This window comes from Arvicanthis niloticus, chromosome 2 (assembly GCF_011762505.2).
Source record: "Arvicanthis niloticus isolate mArvNil1 chromosome 2, mArvNil1.pat.X, whole genome shotgun sequence".
NCBI lineage: Eukaryota > Metazoa > Chordata > Mammalia > Rodentia > Muridae > Arvicanthis > Arvicanthis niloticus.
The window spans coordinates 127,425,572-127,442,015 of NC_047659.1; the positions used below are offsets into that span (position 1 = coordinate 127,425,572).

Here is a 16,444-nt window from a genome sequence, read left to right on the forward strand (position 1 = left end):
CTAGGGTTGAGGTTGCTAGATCAAATAGTCATTCTGTGTTTAACCTTTTGACACCCACATGCCAAACTGTTGCCCACGATGGCTGCCTGATTTTCTGCATCAGTTCTTTACATTCCTGCCAGTACTTAGCACTTCTTTCCCCTGACCAGCCTGGGACTGTGAATTTGTACCTGTGGTGACTGATTGTGTTTCTCAGAATAGCAGTAGTGATAAGCATCGTTGCCTAATCCGAAACCTTAGCTGTCCTTGTTGGAAGCATGTCTGTTCAGGTACCTTTGTACACTCTCAAGTTGGGTTGTTTGCAGTTTGGGTCTATGTGTTCTTTATGTATTTAGATAGTTATGTTCTTACCAGACACAATTTGCATACATTTTTTTCCTACTGTGAAAGTTATTTTTATTTTAATGAGTTCCAATTTTACTCTGATTTTTCCTGTTGCTCTTGTTTTGGGTGGTGCATCTAAGAAACCATTGGCTAATTCCAAGACATGAAGATTCCTCATTGTGCTTTTTAGGAGCTCTGATGTCTGAGCTCCTACATTTGTCATCAATTCTGAGTTAGTTTTGTATATGGTGTGAGGAAGAGAGTCAACTCCTGTGGAGTGAAGCTGTTCACTTGCCCAGCAGGGTTTGTGGAAGTGACTGTTTTTTCCTGTAACTGAATGTGTGACACTGTGACACCCTTGTCAGAAAATAATTAGCTGTAGATGTATGCATTCTCAGGTGTGTACCACTCATGTCACTGATGGCACCTCACTTTTGTGTCCAGCTCTGTAGGAAGTTTGAAAGTGAGAAGCACACATCTTCAGTCTGTTTTTTTCCCCCTGTGTTGTTTTGTGTAAGAGCTCTTAAAATTCCATATGAATTTAAGAATTTGCCATCACCTTTTCAATTTCTGCAAAAGGGAAAAAAAAAAAAGCCATTTGAGTTTTACTAGTAGTTCCATTTAATCCATATTGGTGGTAGGATCTTGTTTCTTAGTCTGTGATTAAAAGCTAGATGGCCTTATACTAAGCCTGCTTTAATCTCTGCAGCAGAATTTTAATAAACTTACTGGTGTGTTTGGCATTGTGGAAGCCCTGTTTAGGCACCATAAGTCTCCTTGGCCACAGATTGGGAGTACAAATGTCACTTTTCGGTAGTCAGTGGTGCTCCTCATCTCTAGAAGTCATGCATATGTACCCTCTGTGATGTTACCACGGTGACATTACAAAGCAGAGTGACATAGATGCCTGGATATTCATGTAACAATTATTGAGATAAAGGAATTTTAGAGCCGGGCAGTGGTGGCGCACACCTTTAATCCCAGCACTTGGGAGGCAGAGGCAGGTGAATTTCTGAGTTTGAGGCCAGCCTGGTCTACAGAGCGAGTGCCAGGACAGCCAGGACAGCCAGGACTATACAGAGAAACCCTGTCTCGAAAAACCAAAAAAAAAAAAAAAAAAAAAAAAAAAAAAAGGAATTTTAGAGGTTATGTGGTTTGATTTTGAATTGGTGAAGGAACTCAGACCCAGAGGAGGAAGCTAGCCACAGGGCAGGAATAGAATATAGGACATGCATCTGGTTTTGTAAGGTTTTATTCTTGAAACTTGATTCTATAAGACAAACAGCAGGAAGACATCTTATTCTTCTCTGGGAGTAGCCAGAGTTGAGTCATTTCGACAGTTCCCAAAGCATCTTGTAGAACAATGATACCTTATGCAGGGAGGTAGCAGTGACTGCAGGCAAGCATTCCAGAATGACTTGTGAGTGTTTGAGAATCTGCTCTGCTCCTTGCTGCCCTCTGTTGCCTATGCACATGCTCTGGTGGCCATGGAGAAATGACTGATGAACTCAAGGCTGTTGTTGTTTCTCTGCACTTGTCACCTCTTCCTGGCCTGTAATGAATCCTTAAGAAGTTTACTTCAGACAACACAGCTGGGAGGGCAGAATGATGCAGAATCCAGCATTGCTGTCCGAGTGATACTTTATATTTCTGTGCACTGCAGGTTTTAACAACTCGAGAAATTCTTTGGCTCCAGTCAAGGGACTTCTAAACCACAATGATGGCCTGTTGGTTTTGGCAACATCTCTTCTTCTTCGGGGTGCAGATGCTTAGAAATGGTTGTTTCAACAATGGGACAGACAGCAGGTGGAGATAGAGAGTTCCTTTGTCAGCTTTGGAATACATTCTTCCTTTTTCCACACATGATCAAACCCAGTATCTTATCTCACTGTCCCTTACAGTAAATGCAGGCAATCATAAAAGATTGTCTTTTATAAAAGAATTAATCTCTAGGTTTATATGAGGAGCTCAAGGTCATAGTGTCAGTTCGAGACCTCCTGACCTTAGTGAATATGACTAGACCTGCCTCCTATGGAGCTCGTCAGGATAGTCAAGTGACCCGAGATAACACAAGCTGGCCTTGCATATCTGCCCTTGCAGTCAGTGCACAGCTCTGACTTCACTAAACTAGCTAGTGTTATCAGCACTAAGGACAGTTAGAACAGTTACTGAAGCAGGCAATCTGCTTATTCCTGCCAGGTGATCATGGGGTCTGGTACTTGGATCCTTTTCATAGCAGGCCATGGCTTGCTCCCTGCCTTGTCATCCCTGCTTTGTTAGGGAAACATCCCCCATCCACACCCCCTTCATGTTTTCCTCCAATCTGTGAGGACTCCTTGTTGAGTTGGTATTTGAGGTTCCATGAGTGGCATGTGGCTGGACGTTGGGTATTGGATTCCTCTTGATTCTTTCTCTTGGCTAATTCTAAGAGTTTAGGCCAGATTTACATCTAGCAAGATGTGAGTGGTGTGTATGAGTGCAAGTGCATGTGGTGCTCAGGGTTAGTGCTCACTCATTCTTGGCAAGTGCTGTGCCATTGAACTGCACCGCAACCCATTAGCGGCAGCCTTGAACCCTCTCTGAGCAGCCATCCGGAAGTTCTGCCAGAGTAGGTAGCACATGTAGTGTATAGAGGTTTCAAACCAGCTCTGCCTCTCCCCAGTTCTTGCCTGCTATTTAGCCACTCTTACTCTCTGAATATTGTTCTTTCTTTTTTCCTATTTATAAAAATAAGCCAAAGGAAACCCAGTTAATATATAAAGAAAAAATCATAATCTCATTAGTTTATAACATACCAAGAATTGGTTTTAATTTTGATCTATTTCTTTCTGTTAAATTTAAAACAGAGAGCCAAGCATGGTGGGACAGACCTGTAATCCCAACAGTGAGAAGGTTGAGACCAGTGCCAGCCTGGGCTGTATGTGGTGGGACACATTTCTCCCCACAAAAAGAAATTTGTGAAATAAGGAGTGATGTGTAGAGTTTTTAAATCTTGGGTTTGTTTGTTTGTTTACTTTGCATAATGACTTTCCTTGCTAAGAGAAGCTGTGAGCAGATTGGATTCCTCTGGTCCCTGTGAGTGTTTCTCTTCATTCCGCCTCTACATTTTATACTGTACCTCCTCTGCTAACTTCTGGGGGTTTGAATGGTTTCCTTGTAGATTTCTAGAGCTGTCTCTTGAGTCTTTCTACATACTGAAGGGTGTTTGTCTCGGTGTCTTCCCCCTACTCTGCACTCTTGTCTTAGAAGCTTTTGTTCTCTTCTGAAACTTAGAGATGCAGCCCCCCACCCCCAGCTTACAGAGTGTTTGTTTTGTTAAGGAGTTAATAATGAAGAGTTAATTAGGCAGAGTGGGCTGGCTTCTGGCTTTTAAGTGATCTTGTTTGCATTAGTGACAGCTGTGGGAAATGGCAGATATTTGGAACACGGATTTGAGTGAGCATAATTTTAAGAGCAGGGTTCAGATGACAGACATTTGAGCTTTGCTAGCTAGCTCTGTTTGCCCCAGTGTGTGCTATTTTAGTCTGTATGAACGCCCTGCTGTAAAGCTGGGCCTCTACCCTCACTTCAAGCTGGTGCTTTGGGAAAGGGGAATTGCAGGATGGTTGTATGCTTTGCAGTCTAGAAGTTACATCTCTGTTTCTTTCTTTAATGCCAGGTGTACACAGCTGTAATCCCTGAATTCAGAAGTCTGAGGCAGGAAGATTGTGATATGAGCTCAAGGCTAGCCTTAAGCCTTAAGATGAGACTACCTTAAAAAAAAAAAAGTAAGGAGTGTGGCAGATGGCTCCATGGTCACAAGTGTGCACTGCTCTTGCAGAGCACCCATTTCATGACCCAGCACCTACATGGGGTTCACAACCACCTCCTGTTCTTTGAGAGGACCCAAATTCAGTTCCCAGAATCCATGGTTAGGCAGCTCATAACTGCCTGTGATGCTAGCTCCAACAGATACCCAGTCTGCCTTCCTGGGATACCTGCACTCATGTGTACTCCTCCTGGCTCCACCATATATATAATTTAAAACAATAATTAAATTTTAAATTAAATAAAACCTGCCTGTAACTCCTGCTCTGGGGATCTGACCTCCTCTTCTGGCTTCCTTGGGCAACTACACTCATACACCTCCACCACCCAGACACATAATTTTAAAACTAAATGAAATAGTTCAACAGAAGGGAGGGCTTAAAACAAGGCCAGAACTAGTCTTTTTGTGTAGGACAACTTTCTGGTTACTACAAGGGGTAAAAATGAAACTTAAGATGGCTCCATGTACCATCAGGTACTAGCAAGATCATCGTGGCTCCACCCACCTCCTTGTTTATTTGTTTCATGTTTTGGGTCCTTTATCTTGAAGTATTATTTGGAGAAAAGTGTGGTTAAGTTTCATTTTTAAATTTAGCATACACAGTAACTTTGTAAATTTCAACACAGCAAAATTACCCATCAGGGAAGGCCTCTGAATACTCTTGAGACCAGCATAGTGGTCATGAGTGAACTGGTCCACACTGTCCCTGGTGGTTGCTTTGTTCAGAGTGTTTACTTCTAATGGGCATAGCCTGGCTGGGAGTTATTTCCATAGAGTTGGGCCTGCCCCACTGTGATACCTTGGGGAGCTGCATAGCTGCATGGCCTCTTCCAGACTTTCCAGGGCTGTTGTTAAAATTTATTTTTTATTTGTGTCTATGTTTATGTATATATATGTATATATGTATGTGTGTTTGTTTGTGAGTTTATGTGCATTATGTGGGTATGCAGTAGTCCTTGGAAGCCAAAAAGAGGGCATCAGATCTTAAGAGCTGGAGTTGTAGGTGGTTGTGAGGCACCTGATGTTGGTGCTGGGAACCAAATCTATGTCCTGGAAGAGCAGCAATTCCTCTCACCTGCTGAGCTGCTTCTCCAGTTATTTGATTTTTGTCATTTGTAAAGTAACAGTTTTAGTTCTGGGGTAGTTGTCAGTCTGTCTCATGACTCCACCCTCTCTGTAGCATTCTGTGTCTTTACAGAACCTTTTCTTGCCACAACCTTCTAGTTTCTCTGTTACATCTCTTGGTTTCTCAGATTGACCTGTGATGGTTTGAATATGCTTGGCCCAGGGAGTGGCACTATTAGGAGGTGTGGCCTTTTGGGAGTAGGTGTGTCACTGTGGATGTGGACTTTAAGACCCTCATCCTAGCTGCCTGAAAGCCAATCGTCTAGCTGCCTTCAGAACAAGATGTATAACTCTCAGTTCCTCCTGCACCATGTCTGTTGGGACGCTGCCATGCTTCCTGCCATGATCACAATGGACTAAAACTCTGAACCTGTAAGCCAGCCCCAGTTAAATATTATCCTTTATAAGAGTTGCCTTGGTCATGTCTCTTCACAGCAGTAAAACCCTAACTAAGACAACCTTCCAACCCTGTTCAGTGTGTCTCTGTTCTTGAATCTGCCCCACTCTGCTGCCTGCCTCCACCTCTGCCATCACCTCCTCTCTGTAGCCTTGCTTGCCCATTACTTGCCTTTGCCAGCAATCCATTCTTCACACAGCAACCCTCTCAAGTTTCAAAATAGCTCTGGGCACCGTTACCCTGCCTGAAAATTTAAGTGACTTTTCATTGCCCCTAAAATGGTCTAAATCCCTCTTTCCCCCAACCCCTGCCATGTCTTGCCTTCCCCATACCTCCTGCCTCATCACCCAGAGCTTACCTCCTCCAGCGGTGGGTTGCCTCCCCCACATCCCTACCACTCTCACACAGCCAGCCCTCTGTGGTGGTTTGAATATGCTTGGCCTAGGGAGGCACTATTAGGAGATGTGACCTTGTTTGAGTGGATGTGGCCTTGTTGGAGGAAGTTGGTCACTGTAGGGGGTGGGCTTTTACACCCGTATCCTAGCTGCCTGGAAAGAGTCCTGGCTTCCTTTGGATGAAGATGGAGAACTCTGAGCTCCTTCAGCAGCATGTCTGCCTCCACACTGCCATGCTTTCTGCCTTGATGATAATGAACTGGACCCCTGAACCTGTAAGCCAGCCCCAGTTAAATGTTGTCCTTTATAAGAATTGGCTTGGTCATGGTGTCTCTTCACATAATGGAAACCCTGGCTAAGACACCCTCTTTAGATCAGCAATCAGGGCTGGTCATAACCTGATGGAGTTCTGAGTATGGTTGAGTCTTATCTTTAGCAGGGAACTTCCTTCAGTCTGAGGCTGTTCCCATGTAGTCTGGGCTCACTTTGTAGACCTCTGACCAGGCATATGGAGGGATGATTTGGAATGTGGTACCATTTAGTTGAAAAAAATCTGCTTTTGTTTTTGTTTTTGCTTTCCCTCCTAGTTTTAGAGGAATGCTTTTGAGAAAAAAGGATGCCTCTAGTCAAAGGGCCTTTTTACACTCAAGACAGTGTCTGATAAATTTGTTTGACTTTAAGGACAGTCGAATAGTTTATGAGAAGAGGATTTTGTGTTTCATTAATAATTCTTTTTCTTCAAATTGACATGTCTCTTAACATATAAATCAGAAAGATTAAATGGTGCTCATAACATAATAGTAACTAGGAGGGTTGGGTGTTCTTTTTGCCTCAGATCTGTTCATTCACACCAGTTCTCTCCAGGCTTCTTAGTCAGCCACAGTACAACCATGGTGTCTATTCCTGTGACAGGCCTATAATTTCAGGGGAAGATGGAGGCTAGCCTGAGCTACATAAAACCCTGTCTTTAAAAACAAAAATTTGCATTTCGATTTTCCTGGTAGTCTATATTGTGAGAGGTCCCATTGCACAAGTATTTGAGTTTTGAAGGACACAGGAGTCAGTGCATTTTATAGATTTCTATTAAACTGTTGATGTTTGTTTGCTTTTGTTTTTGTTTTTACCTCTGAGGAACTGGAGATTAAATGTGGGACCTTGGACATGACACTCTACCACCAAGCTCTGTCTCCAGCTCTTCTTTTCTTCTTTTAATTTTGAAGCAGGGTTTTACTAAGTTACTCAGGCTGGCCTTGAATTCCCTCTGGTGTTAAGACCAGCCTTAAACTCCGTTGTAGTTCAAACTGGCCTTGGACTTAGGATCCTATTGTTTCAGTCTCCCTGGCAGCTGGGATTACAGGCCTGCTACCACCAAGTGTGACTTCAAATTGCAAATGTCTTGGTTTTTATTCACCACAAATTATCAGGAGTTGTGGGGTGGTGGTGGCGGTGCACGCCTTTAATCCTAGCACTTGGGAGGCAGAGGCAGTGGATTTCTGAGTTTGAGGCCAGCCTGGTCTACAGAGTGAGTTCCAGGACAGGCAGGGCTATACAGAGAAACCCTGTCTCAAAAAAACAAAAAAACAAAACAAAACAAACAAAAAAAAAATCAGGAGTTGCCTAGTCTTAAAAATAATTTTGTTTTTATTCCTCACAGTGTTCTCGGTGTATGTATAGACATGTAACTTTGTATCCTTGCCTTGTTTATTCCTTACGTAACTTTGTATCCTTGCCTTGTTTATTCCTTACAGTGTTCTCGGTGTATGTATAGACATGTAACTTTGTATCCTTGCCTTGTTTGTGAAAAAATCCCTATCAGATTTGTTTGTTGGGCTTTTAAATTTTTTTTCTTTTTATGGGTATGCATGTTTTGTTTCCATATACATCTGTGCATCATGTTCATGCCTGGTCCCCACAGTGGCCAGAAAAGTGTGTCAGATTCCCTGGAATTGAAGTTATAGATGGTTGTGAGCCACTCTGTTGGTGCTAGGAATTGAACCCAGATCCTCAGAAAAAATAGCAGGTGTTCTTCCAAGCCATCTCTTGAGCCCCAAGACTGGGGTTTTTGTCGTTGCAGTAGAAATACTTGAGGGTCCCCAGAGGAAAAAGAAACACTTAGAAAAAGTTTGTGTATGTTCCAGTGTTTAAGAAGCCTGCTGCCGTGTGACAGGTGGATGGCGTCTGGTGGATGGATGGGTGTTCAGAGGACATTCCTCTGTGCTTATTTGCCATTTGTCGTTTTGGAAGGTTCTGTGAGCACGCTTATCAATGGCTTTCGTGATGAAGCTGACCGGTCCTCAAACTTGAGGGATGCAGCCACAGTTGTTTCTTTTCCTTGTATCTTCCCCAGCATCTTACTCAGCAGCTCCAGCCCTGCTCTGGTACCCAGAATGTATCGGTTTGAAATGTGGTAGCTGCCTTGGAGCTGGCAGGGAGAGAGGGACAGGTTAGTGATGCTTTTTGTTCTACATGAATCTGTGACAGAAAATTTAAAGCAGCATTCTTATTTCCAGTATGAAGATATAAGTGCTGTTCTTTCAGCCAGATGATGGTTGAACAGATGTGCTTGCTGAGGTTCTGATTGTAAGTGCAGGTCCTGTGAGTAATGGAGGATGGACTTGCTGGAGGCATGAGACCAGAGGGCTTGGGCTAGGTTAAACCATATCCAGGTAAAAGTTTACTTCCTTTTTTTTTTCTTTTTCCACTTCCTGGTGCTGGCATTGGAACTGAGGCCTTGTGCACGCTAGGTAAGTGCTTTACTACAGAGGCACAAAAGCCAGCTTCTCCATGTTACAAAGTAGCTCTCTGAGTTACTTTCAGTGTGGTACCACCATTATTTAAAGCAAAGCCCTTCATGAACTATGTTGTGCATGGTAGTCCTTCATGATTCTCACCTAGAAGGAACTGTGCCCTGTGTCCCATAGCACAGCAAAATGTGATAAAGGAGACAGCCATGGTGCCCCATAGCTGCTGTTCAGCATGCAGACCACCCCAGTGTTAGTGCTTATGTAAATACTCTAGCCAAGGGGGAGAATGGGTTTGAGAAGGTGTATTTATATTTGGGTCAGCATTTCTTAACGTGAGTTGCTAGAGGAAATACAATTTTGTTTGTTTCAAAAATGAAATTGCTGTAGAAAGGTCACTGTACTGTCAGCCCCTGTCATTTTTAACCTTCCTATCCCAGAGCTCCTCTGCAGCATGTCAGGTCTGGCTCACTGCCCTGTCCATAAAAGGCAAAGAATGTGGAAGGCCCTGCTCCCTCAGCGCTTTGTTCCATGTGCCATGGTGCCTGAATTCACAGTGTTAGCCAGCGCTGGCTGTGAGTGCACTTTCTCCTGAAGTTTGGGACTGTGATTCAAGACTCCAAAGCTTTGCCAAGAACATAAATCCTCAGAACACACCTTAGGCTATCTCAGAACACACCTTAGGCTATCTCAGAACACACCTTAGGCTGTCTACATTTGAAACATTACTTGGCAGCCACAGAGACTCTAGAAGCTCATCACAGCCCCTGGATCTTGACTCTGGTGGCGGCAGGTCAGATGTGACTTGACCTGTTGCAGGTTTCTGCACTGATGCTCAGGGGCAGACTGTCGGCTGCAACTAGGGGCTGAAGTATGCCCAAGAGGGAAGTGAAGGGGTGAGGCTGTTGGGTGAAGGCACCAGTGAGGAAAGAGCAGCAAAGGCCTTGTGTTGTGGCTGGGAGGATGGCTACCAGAGACCATGGCCAGCAAAGCACTGCAGCAACAGCAGTTTGGGTGTCCATGGTGTGACTCCTGATCTCTTAAATGTGTGAGTAGAAGATTCGATGCTTGGGTCAGGATCACACACAGATGTAGGAGACTCTAAGCAAATAGCCTGTGGGTTCTGTCCTTGCCCTGTTTGAGTGGCTTTTGGTGTGCTAACAAGACAGGAAAGCTGCATCCTTTGGGAATCGAAGTTCCTCTAGTGGGCCCCTTCACAGGAAGCTGGTCTGGGTGATCTTAGTCTCTGTTCTATCACGTCATGACCAAGGCAATGCTTACAAGAGAAAGCGTATAACTGGGGGTTTGGCTACAGTTTCAGAGGCTTAGTCCATTATGGCAGCGAATGTGGCGGCACACATGACACTAGAGCAATAGCTAAGAGCTATATCCTAATCCACACAGGCAGAAAGAGAACTGGGCCTAGCATGGGCTTTTAAAACCTCACAGTCCACCCTGCAGTGAGACATTTCCCAGCGAAGGTCACACCTACAGTGAAGCTACACCTCCTAACCCTCCTCTAGTAGTGCCGCTCTAGTGACTGGGGTTCTGGGTATGCGGACCTGAGAGGGCCATTTTTATTCACCACAGGTAGCATTGTGGAGGGGGCAAGAGTTGGGAAGAGCACTGTTCTCCAAGGGAGCCTTTCAGCAACCACTTGGACCACACACTGCCAAGAGGAAAGGCCTGATAGCCTTTGATTTCCCTGAGCTCTTATTGCCCTGCTTAGAACCATAAAACTGGGATGTTCCCTGGGGGCTGGAGTGGAGAGTACACTCCCTACCTTGGGGAGTGTCAACACAGGAAGAATTAGAAATGGGAGCTGAAGTTACACTCAGGGTAGTTTTGCTTGAATGTTTTCTTAGACTGTGACAACATTTATAAATGATTTCATTTGGAAACTTGACTCTTGAGCACAGGAAGAGGTGGAGTCTGCTCAGTGCTTTTGAGACAGGATCTCTCTGTGTAGCCCAGGTTGGCCTTGAATTCGTGATCTTCCTGCTTCAGCCCTCCAAGTGCTGTGATTAGTAATTCGTTATATCTAGAAAGAGACTGTTGGCCTGACGCCTTAGACAAGTGCCACTGAGTGTTGGTACAGGCAGAGGTAGGGGACCTTGGCCTTGTAGAACCCAGGCTTAAATGTGGCTTCCATTGCAGGAATGAAAGTGTTGCCTGAGGTCCAAGTTTGAGGAAGATTTCTATACCTATGTTTGTTGTCTGTGTTGTTAATTTATCCCGCTGCTGTGCTGGGCACTGTGGGGTGTGGTGGATGTGGACTGAGGCCTGTGTGTCCAGAGCTTCCTGGTGTGATGGAAGAGTCCTCAGTAATAGTTTTCCATACATCTTCAAGCTTGTCTCCTTGTGTGCAAGGTATTTTGCATTGAACAACTGAGAAATTCTGCTGAGTGTAGTGGTGCACACCTTTAATTCCAATACTTGGGAGGCAGAGGCATGTGGGTCTCTTATGAGTTCAAGGACAGCCTGGTTTACATAGTGAGTTCCAGGACAGCCAGGGCTACGTAGTGAGATTGTATCTCAGATCTCCCTAGTCCCCCAAAAGAACTGAGAACTAAAGAAAGGTCTTCATGCCAGGTGATGATAGTGGCAAATGACTGTAATCTCAGCACTCAGAAGGCAGAGGCAGGCAGATCTCTATGAGTTCAAGGCCAGCCTAGTTTGCAGAGTTCCAGGACAGACAAGGTTATACAGAGAAAATGTCTAGAAGAACCAAAAAGGAAGGGAGGGAGGGAGGGAGGGAGGGAGGGAGGGAGGGAGGGAGGGAGGGAGGGAGGGAGGACGGACGGACAGACAGACAGACAGATAGATAGATAGATAGATAGATAGATATAAATAGATCTGTCTGTGTGTCTTCATTGTAAAGGCTGTTTCTGCACTTCAGGCAGGGAAGGAGGAAATGTGTCTCAAATAGGATGGAAGAGGCAGAAACATTGCTAACCCCTGGCCTCTGAGTTTTCCCAGTGCTTTGGGTGCACTCCTGTAAGAAAGTTTCCGCAGCATGGGTCCAACCTTGAGAATTTCCTTATCCTTACAGAATGCCTTGTTGGGGAAAAATAAGCCTCTAGCTGTTTCTGAGCCTCAGGCCTCACATAGCTCAGCTCAGTGTTTTCTCATACAGATTTATTAGACGAGTTTGTGAACTAAGGGCAGAAAAACCTGCCCCACTTCTATCATTGGGAGTCATAAGTCCAATGTGACTGTGGTTGACATAGAGCAGCTACTGGGATCTGCAGTCAACCAGGAAGAGGGGCTGTAGAGCGACAGTGTGGGTGGCACCTGCTCTTTGGGCGCTAAGTGGATTTTCTCACCCAGTAGGTCAAGGGGCAGAGGCAGCCTTTACTAGGACCCAGAGAAGCAAGAGACCTTCCAGTGCTTTGGGCTCTGACGCATGGTGACAACAGGGCACATTGTACCTTCTCAGTGGAGATGGTACAAAGAGAGTAGATTCTAGGTAAGGCTGGAAGCATTCCTAGAAAGATGAGCACAGAGGCTTCAAGGTGATGTGGCAGGTGGGTGACCATGTGGAGAACTTGCTTGTGAGTGATTGACCTGAGGTGGTCTGTAAGCTTTAACACAGAAAGTGTGCTTTCAACCCTCCTGGCACTGCGACCCTTAGTACAGCGTCTCATGTACTGACCCCAACCATAAAGGTATTTTTGTTCCTACTTTTATAACTGTAATTTTCATACTGTTATGAATTATAATGTAAATATTTTTAGAGATCGAGGTTTGCCAAGGGGCTCACAACCCACAGGTTGAAAACGTTTGGTCTAGATAAAGCTCTCAAAAATCTCAACAGCGCGTGAGCACCTATATATTTATACAGCTGGTGAGGACCAGTTAAAGGCATACAACAAATCCGTCACTGCTTTTTACTTCCCAGCTTCCTGTGCTGAGCTGCATGTCCTTCCACAGGCTCTCAGCACTAGGGCAAACTGATTGTTTCTTTGATAAAGCTTGGACCTTTGCATGCTTGGCAACTGCAGTGTGGTGCTGGTCCTGAAGAGCTCTGCCAGTCTGGTTGGGGAATGTGGAACAAGTGGGTGGGACTAGCTGATTGGCATGGGGCAGCCTAGCAGTGTAACCCAAGGTCTCTTTTTCCTTTGTCCTTCTAGGAGTATAAACAGAAGCTTGCTCGAGTAACCCAGGTCCGCAAGGAACTCAAGTCCCACATTCAGAGCTTGCCGGACCTCTCACTGCTGCCTAATGTCACAGGGGGTCTGGCACCTCTGCCCTCTGCTGGTGATCTCTTTTCAACTGACTAGGACAGGAATCATGTCCCAGGTTTCTATGTGTGCCAGAGAAAAGAAGCAAGTCACTGTTGGAGACAGTCCCCTGGCCCTAGCTCCATCTCTTCAGCCAGCATCTGCCTCAGTAATGAAGCAGGGAACTCTGACTTCTCACTCTCCTCCGGCTCCCTCCTGAGCATGGTTCAGAACCGTGCAGATGGACTCAGTGTTGATTCGTACTTGCTAAGAAGACACTCTCCCTCCCACTCATGTCTCTTACCACTGCTGCGTTTCCATCCTTAGCTCTCTTACACCCATAAGCCATGAAAATCATGTGTACTTCTGGAAGCTTTGGAGAAGCTTGCCTCAATGACATCACATGTCATGGAAGTCTGAGCTGGCCTTGATCAGGTTCAGAACAGGCTCCCAGTGAGGACTCCGGCTGCAGAGACTGGCTTTCCTGGCCACCATCTCCTCACAAGGTCGGCAGCCCAGCTTTGCCACAGAGTTTGCCAAATTGTCGACATTTCCCAACCTAAACACTTCTATTAGAGAAGTGTTGTCATGGTTAGGTATGCTTGTTTTACGAGTATTCTAGAGAATCCAACAATAAGATTCAAAGCTGATCTGAGATATAAAGTTATAGTGCAAGCACAGAGGGCAGGGATCCCAAGCCGTTTCCCTGCCACACTTCGCAAGGGTCCCCAGTTTCAGAGCGCCTTCCTAAAGCAGGACTCTCTGCCCCCTGGTGCTGGGAAGAAAGCTGTTGGGACAGCACACCCAGGCTGACAAATGCTCCACAGCTTGAGTCTGGGCTCTTGTGCATGTTGCTCTCACCTTCCCTTCCGTTAGGGCTGGAGCTTACAGTAACGCACCATGCGGACACACATCCGCAGTATGGTAACTAAACTTGAACTTCTCTACAGGTAGGACACTGAGCACGCCAGGCAGTTCATGCCACTCTGTCTCCATGCTCCCATGCAAAGGGAGGAGTGCTCATACAGAGAACTCACCTCCAGCAGAGGAAGGGAAGGGAAGGAAACTAATTTGGGGTTTTAATTCCATTATCATGCCAGCTGACATTATGACTGAATGATGTAGTTAAGATTTTTACGTCTTAAAAAAAAAAAAAAAAAAAAGAGCCGGGCGGTGGTGGCGCATGCCTTTAATCCCAGCGCTTGGGAGGCAGAGGCAGGCAGATTTCTGAGTTCGAGGCCAGCCTGGTCTACAGAGTAAGTTCCAGGACAGCCAGGGCTACACAGAGAAACCCTGTCTCAAAAAACCAAAAAAGAAAAAAAAGAAAAGAAAAGATTTTTACGTCTAGTAAAGATTGGGCCTGAGCCTGGACCTGGAAATAATTGTAATCTGACAGGCTTATTTTTGACATTGGAAAGGGCAGAAACCATTTTGTCCTACTAGTGTAATAGGAATTGTCGCCTGGAGCTGAAGTCCAAAAACCATAAGAAGGAATTCAGTAAAGGGGCCTTGAGAAGCTTCATTACTTTAACTTGCTGTTTTCAGGATCACCAAAAAAAAAAAAAAAAGCACACATCGTTTTTACATGTTAAAGCAAACCTATGTGCCACCAGGCAGGCAGGCTTTGGTCTGAGAAGCCGCCCCACCTGCTATGAGGTGAGATTCAGTTTCGCTATGTCCAGCCTGGTCTGGTCTTTGTGGAAGCTGTTATTCACATTGAATGCAGGCTGCTGTTTGCTTGTTCACGCTGCCTTTTTTGTCAGCATCGTTTTCTCCAGAGGCTACAGAACAGCAGTGACTCAGGTGAAATCCCAGTCTCTGCTGTGGAACACCTCCCCACACAGCGTGCCACTTTACTGTCACATGTACACACCGCTCTGAACATCTCCCCCAGACACTGCTTTCCGGAAATAGACCAAAAGACTGTAGCAGCTCTGCTCTGATGACAACTTAGTGGAGTCAGCTCAGTGCTATGCTTTATTCTTTGGAGTCTCTGACCAGCAATCAGGATCAAGACGTGAACCAGTAACTATTATGTAATGAATGTGTTGGCCTCTTAACACCAGTTGCTAGCGACTTCCTGTGAGGAAGTTAGTTTCGTTTTAATGAAATGCTTCAGTTTTTTTAATCTTCCTTGTTGTGTGCCTCCTCCTTCCTCTCCCCCCCCCCCGCCCCCCCAAGTCTCCCAACTGTGTGCTTACTTCCCTTGTTTAACTTAAGTGAAACTTTTGTTCCTGAGAGTTGATCGGCGGGTGGGGTGGGTGGCTTCTGGTTTTGTGTTTCTTTAGGGCATCATAGGCCTCAAGGATCTTTCCCTTAGGGTCATATTCCTCAGAAAGTCTAAAGTCTTTCTTTGTTTTTGTTTGTTTTTCTTAAAGGATATTTTTAAAGCTTAAATTTGTATATTAATTTAGGACTTTATTTAGAAGTATAGGCTGTCATTGGTGGCAGCAGTATATTCTGAAATGTCTCATAGATATATATTTTTGAATAAAGATGGTGTTGTTGAACAACATTATGTGATGTCTCTTTCCCTACCTTGTGCAGTGATTAGAGATCATCTGTGGAGAGCGCTGTCTGCACAGAATCTTCCCCTTGGGACTGAGAGTGGTACACACTTAAGACAAGAGGAGGAACTTACTCTCCAAGTCTTTCTTGGAGCTTGATTGGCCAGTTAGCCGTTCACACTGTGGCAGAGAGTGCCAACTGGGTTTCATCCTTCTGCAGGATTGAAGACTGGCTGGGGTTGGGGTGGGAACTGGTGACATCCCCCAGACACACAGGGTAGCTTGGGAGGTCTTTGGTTGCAGTGTTTTCAGTCACTCCCAGGCCTCGTGGGAACTGATTCGCTGTATGGTGAAGCTGCTCTTGGAAAAATGGAAAATAATCCAACACCATCTTTTTAAAGTGTTTTCATGGATTTCTGTTTTGGTGTTGACATCCAATGGAAGACCCCTTGACTGAGTATTACTGGTTAAAACTCAAAGTAATAGAGAAGCCCTGGAGACGGGGTCCTCTGAAGCAACTGATGTGTTTGGGAATGGTTGTGATTTTCCCACTAAGTTATGGTGGTGTTACATCCCAGGTGTGATTACCTATTTCTCGTGATGCAGGGGACTTCCTTTTTAGTAATGGTGGTCCATCAAGACCACCTGCACCCAAAGTCCAAGTTCACTGTCAGGAAAGTGTGTGAGTTTTGCCTGCTTGTATGTATGTGCACCATGTACATGCCTGGTGCCTGCAGAGGCCGGAAGGTAGCATCGGATCCCTTGGGACTGGAGTTACAGATGGTTGTGTGCTGGGGCTCAAACCTGGGTCTTCTGCAAGAATCACAAATACTCTTTACTGCTGAGCCATCTCTCCGGCCTTCTCCCAACCCCCACCCAGTGTTCTGCTTTAGTAAAGGTTGAGTGTAAAGTGTGAATCTCAGT

At 45.2% G+C, this 16,444-nt stretch overlaps 1 protein-coding gene across 3 annotated transcripts in view; it reads left to right on the forward strand.

The window, feature by feature from the left end:
* Positions 1-15,528, forward strand: part of Rprd1b (regulation of nuclear pre-mRNA domain containing 1B) — a 48,892-nt gene extending 33,364 nt beyond the window's left edge. For 2 of the 3 annotated variants that reach the window (XM_034494102.2, XM_034494104.2), the window contains exon 7: positions 12,924-15,528. In XM_034494102.2, the coding sequence (XP_034349993.1) occupies positions 12,924-13,073 (150 nt within the window). In that variant the 3' untranslated portion in view covers positions 13,074-15,528. Of the gene's footprint in view, positions 1-8,396; positions 8,493-12,923 lie in introns of all 3 variants that reach the window. The other variant, XM_034494105.2, reaches the window with a different exon arrangement.
* The last annotated feature ends 916 nt before the right edge of the window (positions 15,529-16,444 follow it).